Source organism: Manis javanica, chromosome 5, assembly GCF_040802235.1.
Source record: "Manis javanica isolate MJ-LG chromosome 5, MJ_LKY, whole genome shotgun sequence".
Classification (NCBI taxonomy): Eukaryota; Metazoa; Chordata; class Mammalia; order Pholidota; family Manidae; genus Manis; species Manis javanica.
Genome location: NC_133160.1, coordinates 115,334,574 through 115,348,725, shown reverse-complemented (window position 1 = coordinate 115,348,725; position 14,152 = coordinate 115,334,574). Strand labels below are relative to the sequence as shown.

Here is a 14,152-nt window from a genome sequence, read left to right as displayed (position 1 = left end):
TAATAAAAACACAAAAATCTATAAAATGAAGACAAAGTTAAAAGAGCAAATTCATACTCGTTAATATTACTGACCTCTCTTTTATGCTTCCAAAAGACATTGCATAAAAATACTCTTATACCGAAGACAATTCCTAAATGCTTTGTTGAAATTTCTAAACCCATATGTAAAAGAATACTTGCATTTTCTCACCTGTTTAAAGGCAATTGCTAAAATAAATAAATGACTTCTTTTTAGTTAGAGGGAAAAAAAAGGAGCCTCTGAGGAGTGAAAAAGTAACATGTACAGGCCTGCCATGGAGACAGTGTAGGTTTGGTTCCAGACCAATGCAATAAAGCAAATACCACAATAAAGTAAATCACATGCAATTTTTTTATTCCCAGTGCATGTAAAAATTATGTTTATATAAAGTATGTATGTTTACAACAAAAATTTATGTTTAAGTATACAATAGCACTGTCTAAAAATATATAACAAAGTAATAATGAACAAGTCTGAAGTGTTGTGAGAATTACCAAAATTGACAAAGAGATACAAAGTGAATAAATGCTATTGGAAAAATGGTGCTGACAGACTTGACGGATGCACAGTTGCCACAAACCTTCAATTCATAAAAAAAAATATTATCTGTAAAGCACAATAAAGAAAAGTGCAATGAAATGCAGTATACCTCTATCAGTGATTATTTTCCAACTGATTCCCTGCAGTTCACACCCATTTTTCAACATACTATCTGTAATTGTTTCAATATATGAAATGGTGTGATTTTTATTGTGTAACATTACCAAAAAAACTTAAACAGCTAAGTCACAAAATATTTACTGAGCCCTTACTTTACTAACTGTAACGTATATATGAAAGGAATTTTAGGACATACAAAAAAGATAACGTTCCTGGGACTCACACTTAAATTAGGGGAATTAGATCTGTGATATTTCCTGAACATTCATAAAACAAATAAGAAACTTGCCCTTAATTAAAATGGTCAGAATTAAGCCACATGAACTGGAAAACAGTATAAACAGATGAATGAATAGAACAGTAAATGAATAGCAAGCTTTTACTTCTCTGTCACTAAAACATTAAAAGAAAACAAAATCTAAGTAAGCAAAAGGTCTTTTATAACACTGATTGGGAAATCAGTCTTATAGTCAGATAGATAGTGGTGTACCAACTCTGCCACTTGTTTCCTATTTGATCTTCTGAGCTTTTTGTGAGTAAAAGGGGAGTTAAAAATAAACAAAACCCATCTCTAAGACTTTCTGTGAATGTAAAGATATCACATGTCAAGTGGTTAGTATACTGTCACACACAAAATAAATGCTCAGTGAATGCTAGCTATTTTTATTATTTTTAAGAAGATGTTTTCATACTGATCCTAGTGAAATGTACTTACTTGTCCGACTGCCCTGCATTTGCTGTGCTTTCAGCTCTCATACGGGTAAGTGCAGCAGCAGCTTCATCCAACGCACAACTAACAGATGATGTCAACCTCCGAAGCACTTCAGGATCTGCAAAGGCTTTACCATCAGCCGTAGATAATTTGCCTATTCCTATTATATTATTTTCATACCAACATGGATACAAACAAAAGGAGAAACATAGCAAAATACAAGTTACTTAACTGTATATGTGTTTTCAAATAATGTCCAAATGGTACATTGAAGATATATAGTCTGCCTAGAATATTTTAGGCAATCACTCTTCCCCAACTCTATAACAATCTTACTCTTTCCATGTGGTCCATAAGTGCTTGACCATGTCACTCTCTACTGCCAGAAAAGTGTGTTTGGTCTGTGCTGGGACAATTAGGGGTCTTTACTCAGACTTTTGACATAAGCTTATACAAGAAGAACCTACATTCATGAGCTACTTGGCCACTTTGATTACCACAAAGAGAAAAAGACTACCCAAAATAAGTCAACACAGAAGAGAGTAGTGAAATAGAGGCAGAGTTCTGATAAAGTTATTTTTGAATCATTGATACCAGTAGTGCCAGAAGCCAGCAATGTCCCTACACCTTTGGTAAATGCCCCCTTTTGTTTAAGAATGTTTATTTGGGCTACTATCCACTGTGACAAAAAAAATTGGGGAATCTGAACACTGACAGGGTATTTGGCAATATTAAGGAATTACTATTATTTTTTCCTTTAGATATGCAATGGAATTACGGTATTATGCAAATAATAATGCTGCATATTTTTAAAAATAATTTAGAGATACGCACTGAAGTATTTGTATGTGAAATTATATGATACTTAGATTTACTTTAACATGGGGAGTGGGAAGTTCGTAGGGTGATAATGAATAAAGATGAATAATAAATAAAGATGGACAAGACCGTCCATATGCCAATGACTGCTGAAGCTGGATGATGGATACACTGAAGGCTCATTATGCTCTTTTTGGGTTTGTATGTCACATTTTTCATTTAAAAAAGGAAGAAAATAAAGGAGAGAGTTAGAAAAGAAGTGATATAAGAGGAATAAAGGAAGGGAGGAGGGGCTAGCTTATTAGCTACTGTAAAGAAGAACAGAAAAAGTGGGAATACAGAATGAGAAAAATGAAGCAAGTATTATTAGCATTACATGGAAAAGAATTCTACTACAAAAAAGTGGCTCCTTTCAGCTGAAATCTACTTTCATGTAGCATCTTTGAACCTGGTTCTGCCTCTTGGGGTCACAGAAAACAAATCTCTCTTTTGTATTCAACCTGAGTCTCCCCACCTTCAGGAGAAACATTCCCTGTTCCTCTTGTCACATGTTTTCAAATGATTTCACTATCCTCATTTCCCTCATGTAAACCTTTACTGCAACATCAAATTTCTAGCAAATGTGAAATCATATCTCTATTATTCCATACAAATAGTTTGCTATATTCAACAACAGGACCTTGCATGTGCCTCTACCATGTTTTCATCTACATCTAGTCAAGATCCCTTTAATAATCCATTCTAGAATTTTACCGACAAAAGAAATCAAACTTGACCATGGGTCCTTCATATTTAGACACTGTGTTACAAGACATTTAATGACTGGATAGACCAAACAGTAGTGGATCAGTTTTACGCTGCAATAAAGCTGCAGTTTACATGAAGTATATACAGAATATATAACACACTGGGGTGCTAAAAAATGAACAATTAATGTTCACAGTATATTTAGGTCTACTTTCTAAAAGTTAAGAAAATGCAGTTAATTTAAATTATCAGAGATATTTAGTTATCATTCCTTTATATTTAAGATATATTATACATACATATAGTGCTAAATTTTTGATTATGTATATAATCTCTAATTAAAACACTTTCTATGGGGACAATGTATGATAGTCTACAAAAATATGATGATTCACTTTACAAGGTTTCAAGAGACAGTCTGTGACAAAAAAGTGAGGGTAATTACATACAGCCAATTCTGTTCTTCATGGTAGTTATGTTCTGTTAAGTCGCCGAAAACAGTGAATTAATGGATAGTGAACCTTTGGTCCTAAGGGAAATAGAGCTAGGTTCCTGAGAGCTTCTGGTGGCAGCATCTGTGTTGACCTATCAGTGTGTAAGCTTGTTCTATCTATGTTTTTGTTTAAAGACAACCTTATTTAATATATAGTTGACTCATTAACATTGAACCCAAGGCCAACAGCACAATAACTCATGCCAAAGAAAATATAACACATGTATTTCTCAATAAGGCACATTGCACCTTTTCACATTTAGAAACACTAGGTAACACTTCAATATTACATTTGGGGGGCATTTTAACAGTTAAATCACCAACAACAGGGACAAAAATGTGAAAAACATGGCACTAAGTAGCTCATGAAAAGGATACTTGTTTACAGTACGAGAGCTAAAACAAGAAGGCAGAGCATCACCTTATTCCACTTTAGCAGGAAATGTGTTTAAAATGACTCACATTTTTCATCACTCTGTGCATTTCTATGAAAGACTGAAAAAGTGCTGCAAGTACTAACTTTGAGGTACAAATACATTTTATCAAGTAGGTGCATTTGTAAATATGGAAATCAGGACTAATGAAAATCGACTATATAAGAAGTCCCTCTTTAGAAGACTAACAACACCATGTGGATTTTACTCTGGTAATGAAAACATCCTTTAATGAAATATTCCATGTAATCTTCTAGAAAATAATCCATTAATCTTAATGAATGGCATTATACTAAATATCCAAGATCATACATTTATAATAACAGGACTTACTAGATTTATGTACAACTTTGGAAAATTAAGTAGACTTATTGCATATGCAGTTTGCAGACTTACCTGCTGCTTCTAGTAAAGCTTCCAGTCTAGCTTGTGTTTCTGGATCTACTGTCCTGAGGTCTGCACCATCAGCAGTACCTGACAAGAGCAACTTGGAAGCGGTTTCCAGCATTGGATTTTCCAAATCATCCTGATCCAAAATGAAAGATTCCACCTAGAAAACAAATACAAAAAAGGGAGGAAGGAGGAATAAAAGGAGAAAGGGAAAGTGGGAAGAGAAATAAACAAAAAAAAAAAGGAAAAGGAGAGAAAGAATATTTTAATGTAAGTATCAATGATATAAGCAGTGCATTCCTAAATAAATTCAATAGGATACATGAGCCCAATGTTTAAAGAAAATTGTATTTGTATAAGAATTTAAGAATGTGTTTTTCATATGCAGTCTAATTTTTTTAAAACTGAAATTGTATGTATTCTTTCCTATTTTAATTTGGTGGGATGGGGTGGGGTAGAAGGAGCTTATGAGGTTAATGCTTAGACTGTGAAACCTTTGACTTGATAGAGAACCTGAATCAGTTGTTTTTAAATACTTGGCTCTCAGGACACCTTTATAAACATAAAGTACTGTATGCCCAAGGACTTTATAAGGGTTATGTTAATTAGTATCATATTAGAAATAAAACCACAGTATCAAAAAATCACATTTGTTAATATCACCACTAGTTTCATCAAAAAAGTTTTTTAAGTATTGGAAAGTTGTCGAGCCCATGCAATTGCCAAAACTAATCTGTGTTTCAAAGTTTGACTTTATCATTGGTGACGAATACTACCAATGGTTACTGACAGGCTCACTTCAATCATTTCAGGGAACATTTGCCAAATACCCAAGTTTGATAGCACAGTGTGTCTCAGTCATATTTTCCAGCAAAAATGGCTGGAAAAAAAAAGTGGCAAATTCACCTTGTACCTCAAAAAATAACACAAGTGCTCTTCCTCCAAACACCATATGCAGAAGTGCTTATGTACTTCCCATGTCACACATATAGTAATATTAAAGATCATGTATTCAAAAGTGGAGAATTTATAAAATTAGTTATTGCTTCATCAAGATTATTCTTAAAATGAAACTGGCTTTTAATTTATTTTTTTTTAACAGTGATTATATGACAATGAAGACTAACTACAATGATACTGGTATAATTTGGAGCCATAACCTAAGGGGACAGCAATTTTACTGCACCATCAGTGCAAATGTTAAAACACACCCCAAAAAAAAAAAGCAGTACCATCTTAGTATTATAATGAAAACAGTTTGGATCTCTTGGATACCCTGAAATAGTCTCTGGGATCTTGCAGGGGCTACAGACCATACACTGAGAACCACTGACATAGTAACATACACCAGATTCAATTAAAAGAAACTTAAAGAATTAGAAAATAGCAAACTCCTAAGACATAGGCAAAAGTTTTATTTTGATATTCCTTATCATAGTGCTACTTATAAATAGATACTAAGATATATTCTTTCCTGTTTGCTGATAAAAAGTTGGTGATTATTATATAAAATACTATTAACATGATCAGGGGAAATTTATTTCACAAATATAAGGAACTTCTAACACTGTTAATAACTGAAGTAGCTATTAAAGTAATTAATAACCTAGAACACAGTTATACTCGGATCTAGTTCTAGATATTAGAAGTTAAAAAAAAAACCTTAGGGAATATATTCGTAACCATCATATCAGAAACTCTGTATTGGTCCATCTCTGAAAGTCACCTATTTAGTAACCAGGTGTAACTACTATATTTAATCAACATATATTTAATACTGAATGTTCAATTTGTGAGGAAATAATGTGTTCCCATTAAACTGATGTAGTTTAACACGAAATAACATTTCAGATTTCTAATATTTCAAGTGCAAAGACACAGAATACTCTGAAAATAATCTCTGCAAATATTTGAAATATTTCAGAAAATTTTGTAGAATATTTACTGTAACCAATCAGTAGTAACAACTGGCAAGATGGCAGAGAGTTAAGAAAAAATAAAAAATATGTACTTTTCAAATTTCAAGTTATTTTTAAAGGCAATGGTAAAAACCATTAAGTGTTATATTTTAGGAAGATAATTTTTCAGCATGGCTTGGCCCAGCAAGGTGCTGACTAAAAATGACAGCATGGTAACAATTGTATTTTCTTATCTTCAACCATAGTAAGGAAGATGAGTCTTCTGGAAAAAAGTTGCTTCCCAATGAAGTTTTCTGTTACATATCTAAATTTTTCAATCCAAAGGAGAAGACAAAAGAAAGAAAACAAAGGAAATAAACATGGAAAAATGAACAAATGAAAAATAATATTTTAGATTAAAGTTTTAGAAAACAAAAGATATGAAAAGAGCAAATGCATGGTTAAGTGTCAAATAAAAAGTACAGATCAAAGGTATGAAAACTGTTCAAAGGAGATACTGCATGCAGAAATAATAATAATATGAAAGAATTTTGAGGAAAACAACTAACTGCATAAGAGAAGAAGAGAAAAAGGAATTGGTACTGGTAGACAATTATAAAATTTCTACATGCTAGAACAGAGAGTTTACTGTAGAGAAAGTCAGGAACTTAGAAATTAGCTCAAAAAGGTATTAAATTTCAATAAAAAAAATCTGTTGACACAAAGTTCCCTATGCCATGTTGTATCTTAACTAAGCCTGGTGAAAATTCACTAAGAAAAATGCATCTCAATCGCTTCATGAGGGATACTAAAGTGCAGAAATATGTTTTCTTATTGACTTCAAACTCCCCCGCAAAAGTTCTTATGTTGATTTTTCAATCCACTATTCTTAGTATATGAAAAACGTAACTTAAAAAACAGTAAATTCTAATAATTATCAAATTTCACATATATAAATTTTTTAAAAGGTGTTAGGGTGAAAGAAAATAATAGGAATGGATATATATTATATCCTCCCCTAGCCCCCGCTTAAGATTAATGAAGAAGACACTCATTTCAAGGACACTGTTAGGATCTAAAGTCCTAGGTACCATATTACTGGTTCAGCTGCTATGTGTGAGACCTCAGGTCTTTCAGCCGAATCTAAACCCTTATGCAGCACAACTTTTTTCATAAATTTATCACCATGACTTATATTTACTGCCTTTCTAAACTCCATGGAGACAGGGACTTTGCTTTGTTCACTGACCTACAACCAGTACTACAGGTATGCTCACCATATTGTCAGGACTCAAATAATTCTTGAATAAATAAGAGACGGTTTGGGGATCCTTCCATTTCAGATTCTAAAAGGCTGTAGTGCATTTGGAGGAGGGAAGGTTAGGTTACAAAAAATAAACATTTTTATAAATAAAGAAAAATTGTACATTAAATACTAGGTAGGGCAAAGTGCTATTTTCATTGGTTTATTAAACACACTTTTATTACAAACAGTCTTTGTGCAAGAGATAGTACTATTTACTACAATGGGGAATACAGAGATGTGTAAAATCAACTTAGATATAAGGAAAGGTCTCATTTCCTTAATGAGAAAGCCAAACTACATGCAACAATGAACAATAATAGACGGTAGAAAGGGAATAAGTGCGTAAGGTAAAGAGTGAGAAAAATGTGCTACATAAGTTCAGACGAGGAAATAGAGGATAATTTCCTCTAACACCAACTCCTCTTTTCCCAAGTGGAAGGATTCTTGTGCAACAGTACAGAACAAGCAGAGAGAAATCTACATAAGACACAGTCTTATAAAAATAAAAAAATAATTCTTTATTCAAATATAAACTAAGCTATGGGCATATAACTCTACCAATGTCCTCAGTTGAGGTAAAATGCAATTTCCCACTGAAACCTAGCTTATTTTTATTATGTCATTTCTACAGATAAAAAAAAAATCATTTTGAATCACAGCCAAGTTCCAGAACACTAAAAAATCACCTAGATAAGAAATTCACATACATTATTTTGAAACATTAAAAAAAAATGAAATGTATAACTTCTAGGAAGAGAGGAGAGAAACATAAGGGTGTTCTCATTAAATTTACTACCTAAGGGAAATAAACTATCAAAAGATATCAATATTCAAAGCATGACAGGTTATATTTAAACTATTTTGGATATGCTGTTTTGATCAGCTGGGCATTTTTATGAAGTGGTGCTTTTGCATCAATTCTTGTCTAACATAAAGAACATTCAAAATTCAAGGGCCATAGAAATCACCAGATTCAATTCATGGGGGGAATAAAGCACAAGGACCCTTAAATAGCAGGTTTCTACATACCTAGCTCCGAGAGAACAGTTACCCAGTTAACTAGTTCAATATAATTTCCACTCGAAAATTCCATGCTGGAGTAAAAAAAAAGGTTATTTCACTCTGCTCTAGAAAAGCTGACTTTAAATTTTATGTTTAGGGATAAAGCTGTCACAACTTGAATCCATTGTTCACTGAAGTAAGACAACTGAACCTTTATATGCCCTCTGATCTATACAACATAAAATACACAGCACCTCCTATTAGATATTTTTTGTCCCCTCCCCAAAATAAGCAATAATTTAACAGAGACCTTAAAAATAACTCCCAGTTTATAAAAATTCATAAGACAAATATTAGGAACAAGCTAAATCAATGTTTCTCAATCTCAGCACTACTAACATTTTGGGTCAGATTAATTCTTTATTGTTGGGGGCTCTCCAGTACACTCAAGGTATTTAGCAGTACCCTGTGCCTCTAACCAACTGGATGCCAGTAGCAAACCTACCACAGGTTATGACAACAAAAATATCTCCAGACATTGCCAAATGTCCCCTTGGAGGAAAAACAAATAAAAAATGTCTGGGGGTGGGAAGGTGAAAACCACTGAGTTAAACAAAAGCAACAGCCAAATCTAAAATGCGGAATACATTTTTTTTTTTAAAAGGAGAATAAGAGAAAGAGAAAGTAAAATAACTTTTCTAAATTAAAGAGAATCCAGGGATATTATCAGCAAAATAATATAAACCTTATTTGAAATTGTCAAGACAAGTGAAGAAATCTGTATATGAACTGGGTATTAGATGGTATAAAGGAATTACTCTGATTAGCTAAGAAAACGCCCTTATGTTTTAGAGAGGCATACTGCAGTATATATGAATAGTGCCAGGAATCTGCCAAAAAATATTTCAGGAAAACACAACTGTGTGGCAAAATCTTGATAATGTTGAATCTCAGAGATTTATAGAGGCTTTTATTATACTAGTCTCTATTAAATATTTTCATTTTGAAAGATTAAAGGTGATTTTGCTGCAGAGGTTGCTTTTGTTTAAAAAAAATTATTTCACAGTAATACTATTTAGATTAGCAAAGTAATTAAACTTCTTTTTTACTTTCTTCCCAAAAGAAAGTTAACATAATTGTTTAACACTGAAAACCAAGGTCTTTAAACAATGGTCAGGGCTGAATGGACTTGTCTGTGCCATTAATGGTACTCCTAATCTTTCTATACTCAAAACACAAAGTCACATGGAAATTTGGAAACAGGGCCATCTGGACTAATTATGAATATTAACATTACATTTCAAACTAAGTCCTCTTCAAAATAAACATTATCACTGCTATATTAAAGAAGAGCTGCCCATTTTTCAGTGTAATAAACTGGTATTTATTCCAAAGGAAAAGAATACATAATATATTCTGATGAAATAGACATCATATATACAAACTCCATCCAATTTAACAAATACTCACTGCCAATTACATACTATGTGCAAAGCAGTAGGATAGCCAAAGGAGAATCACAAGTGATTTTATATAATCAATGCCTTTTACAAATACACACTGCAGAAAAGCAATTCTATGTGCAAACAGCTAACTATATCAAACAAGACTGAAAAATAGGACTAAATGATATTAATACAGCTATTGTACAGAGGAGGGAAAAAAATTCTGAATGAGAGTGGTGAAAAGAATAATGCTTAAGGAAGATGGAAGCTTTCAATAGTGTGCTGAGAAACTCAAAATTTATTTGGTAAGTTACTGAAGGATTTAAGCATTAAGAAAAATAATCATCATTTTAGAAAGATACTGTGTGAAAGATGATTTTTAGATGTGACAAGAGAGACAAAGAAACCAATTAGGAATTTACATCAATTCATTACATGAAAGATTATGAGAAGCAGGTATGGGGGAAAAGGGTCAGTTTTTTTAGGATAAACATACTTAAAAAATGAGAATGCTAGTAACTCCAAAATGTGGACTTCTTGACATTTAACACTTCCCATCCTTCCATCCCACCACCATTCACTAATTTATTACTGCTTTTGTTGTTCTGGAAAATACCCTGTTCATTTATCACTGAGTTTCAACCTAGTAATACGAATTTCAAGATGATAAACTACACTTCAAGAAAGGTAATCCAGATCTTGATTACATTACAAAGGGTTTTAGAGTAACAAAGAATTCCCATATTTGCTCCAGGAATACAAGGTAGCTGCAATCCAAAATGGACCAGATTTAAAATGTGAAGATCTCTCAACCTAGTCAATGCAGAAAAATACCTCTAAATGAACATTTATAATGAAGTTTTTATATTTTTTATGATTTTCACTTTTAGTAAATGTCAGTGTTTGACATTTATAATCAATCTTGTTATATCAATGACATAAAGTTTACAGATGGATCATAACTGATACCATTTTACCTGCAAAAAAAGTTCATTAGAACAGCTTGACTTGATGCTGCCACCAATGAACTGAATTACATAGAAACAAGTTTCTGAATCTTAGCATTATTTATTAATGAAAATATCTGTTAAATATAAAAAGATATTTAAAAGCTGCACATAAAAAGGTGAATATAAAAAACTAATTTGAACTTATAATTTTATAACTGATTAAATAAATTGTTTTAGTAGTTTATGTTTCTCAAATCCAGAAGAATAAAGTATTTGTCCTTCCTAGTTCACTGACTACAAACACAGAAATATTCATAATTAAAGTCATCATAACTTACTCTTTTGCACATGGCCCTCAAAGTTAGTAAAAATTTCTTCATATTTTTTGGTATTTCTTTTTATTTTTTTATAACAAATAGGGTAAACATTAGCTAAAATACTACGATTCTTAGTAGAGAGTAAATTGAGTAAATTCCAAAAAAAACGAATAAAAGTAAAATAAAACTGTATTTATAAAATAAAGAGTAAATTCTAAAATCATTAATGCATGCATTTGGATATATTTTTTTCTGTACTAAGTTAACATTTTCAGTAGTCAGTGAACACTGATCTAAGTTTATACACTGAAATGAAATAAGATAAAATAAAAACCCACCTAAAGTCCTTCTTGTAAAAAGAATATCAATTTATAATATGTGTAATTATGGTATTAGTATCTGGAGATTAAATAAAACTATAGTAACATAATGAACATGACTAAAAATAAAATTAGCTTTCAAAAAGTCTGCTCATCAAGAAAACACTGATTTTCTTCCCCCACAAACTTTCATTGACTCATGTATCCACCTAACAAATTTTAGTTAAGATCTAGGAATGTGCTAAAAATCAGTGATGTAATGGTTCACACAGCACTATTCTCACAGACCTAATACAAAATACGACTTTTCTTATGCTTCAAAATACTGACCTGCCTACAAAACGCAGTAATGAAATTATAATAATTCAATATGAAATTTTAAACATTAACTGTATATTTTATAAAATGAATAAATTATGAGTATTTAAAATGAGTAAAACACTGTATGGAATTCTCAACTAGAGTTTACAACTGGATTTTTGTGTAACAGAATCAAAACTATAGATTATTTCAAAAATTTCTCCCAAATTCTGTATCAGTAGAATGATTGACAAATTTAGCCTGTTTCTGGTTTATCATTACTCATAAATTATCACAAAGAAAGCCTCAGGATAATTCTTATGAGATGGCTTTACGATGCACAGGCAGAGACATAATCTGGTGAAATTTGAGAATTCCAAGGATAAAAAGTATGGAAATATCCAGGGTTGGGGGATAATGGGGGGAGTGGAAAAGGTTGTTAAAAAGATAATTAAATATCAGATTGTTTGATCAGACTTCCCAAACATAATACTACATGCCAGAAGGTAATTGTGCCAATTAAAAGTTCTGAAGCACAATTATTTTGGAAGTAAAATTCTAAACTGTAAAATAACAGAATTAGTTTTTAGATATGTAAGCACTTTGAAAATTTGAAAACCACAAACATTTCTGAATTTAGAGAATATATGTCTTCAACAACAAAAATGAATCCAAGAAAATGACAGCCTTGAAATTGTAAGTTGAAGCAGCTAGAAAGGAAACTAGTATAATATTATGTATCTTTAAAATCTGAAGTAGTTGTTAATAAATGATTCCTTAAACTTAGAAAAGTAAAAGCATATTATAATACTTCAGATTATTTAAAGAATAGGAAAGCCAAGACTGAATAATACCAAAAGCCTATCTTCAGAGAAAGGGTGAAACAAGTTACAAATACTATTTAATTCAATTCTGCTGAGGAACAGGAAGAAAACACATAGCTTTTAAACTGGGAAGGAAACAAAATAAAGAGCATTCAATAAATTCAGCTAAAGTAGTTGGGGATATATAAAACAATATAGTTGACCCCTTAACAAAGTGTGGACTAGGGGCTCCTATGTTCTGAACAGTCAAAATCCACATACAACTTTTTACTCCTCAAAAACTTGACTACTAATAGTCTTCTGTTGACTAGAAGCTTTACAAATATGTAAACAGTTGATGAGCATGTATTTGGTATGTTGTATGTATCACATTGAGTATTCTTACAATTAAGTAAGCTAGAGAAAATGTTTTTCCAAATTTTTGCAAGTCTCCAAAAATTTTTTATATACTTACTGAAAAAATCTGCATATAAGTGGACCTGTGCAGTTCAAACTTATGTTGTTCAGGGGTCAACTGTACAACATATTCACCATAATCTTCAATACCAGGAAGAAAACCAAAGACCAAAAGACTAAGTTAATATAAAAGTAAGTGGAAAATTTCTTTTATTTTGAGAAATAACACAATTAGGATAAGTGGGGAAAAGGAGAGGAAAAACTCAAGTATATGCTACTTTAAGAAAGATATCTAAAATTTTTAGCCATAGAAGTTGAAAAGAGGTGTGAAAAAACAATCCTCATCAAAGGAGCCATTATTAATATCAGTCAAAAAAGAATTCAAAGCAAAAGCATTAAACAGAAAAAAAGAAAGATATTTTATAATAATAGTAGATATAATACACCAAGAGTAGGTAATAGCCCAACTTTTATGCACCTAACAATGTAACACAGCAAACATAAAGCAAACATATTAGAAATATAAGCAACTGGAAAATTCACAGAACTCAGTGACAAACTTTCCACCTACTGTGGAAAATACTGTAATTATCTCAGAAAATGAGAAGAGCAAATAGATTGGTTATGCAAGGTATGAAGGAATCAGAAATAGAATTAATGAACTATACTTGTATTTCATAGTGAAACAGAACTTAGTATATTATGAACAGAAAATACAGGTTTTGAAAAAAAATCTGCTATCTAAAGCAAAGGATAATCTCATCAGACTGAAAAAAAAAAGAATACGGGTTACAGTCTTGGTTCATTAGCTTAGGAGACACTAAAAATTAACAATAAAAGCATGACACTTTACTTGAAAACTTTGAAGGGAAAGAAAAAAGCCTATTGATTCACTCTCAGAATTCAGAGGAAATAAAAATTTAAATGGTGAGCTTATTATTTTCTATGGGATTTGGCCATACCTGTACTTAAAGAAAAATTTAGAGCCTTAATTGTATTCATTAGAACACAAGATTTAAAAAACAAAAAGTAAAAAGCTTCAACAATAAAACAGAAATAAAAATAAAAATATATCAATATAATTTATAATGATAAAAATATAAATAAATTGAGAAGAG

At 31.6% G+C, this 14,152-nt stretch overlaps 1 protein-coding gene across 6 annotated transcripts in view; it reads right to left on the bottom strand.

Annotated features, from left to right (window-relative positions):
• ANKRD17 (ankyrin repeat domain 17) overlaps positions 1-14,152 on the bottom strand; it is a 166,506-nt gene that overhangs the window by 76,455 nt on the left and 75,899 nt on the right. For all 6 annotated transcript variants that reach the window (XM_037003206.2, XM_017680368.3, XM_073237477.1 and 3 more), the window contains exons 2-3: positions 4,283-4,436; positions 1,397-1,553 (exon numbers count right to left, since the gene is read on the bottom strand). In XM_037003206.2, coding sequence (XP_036859101.1) covers positions 1,397-1,553; positions 4,283-4,436 — 311 coding nt within the window. The remainder of the gene's footprint in view (positions 1-1,396; positions 1,554-4,282; positions 4,437-14,152) is intronic.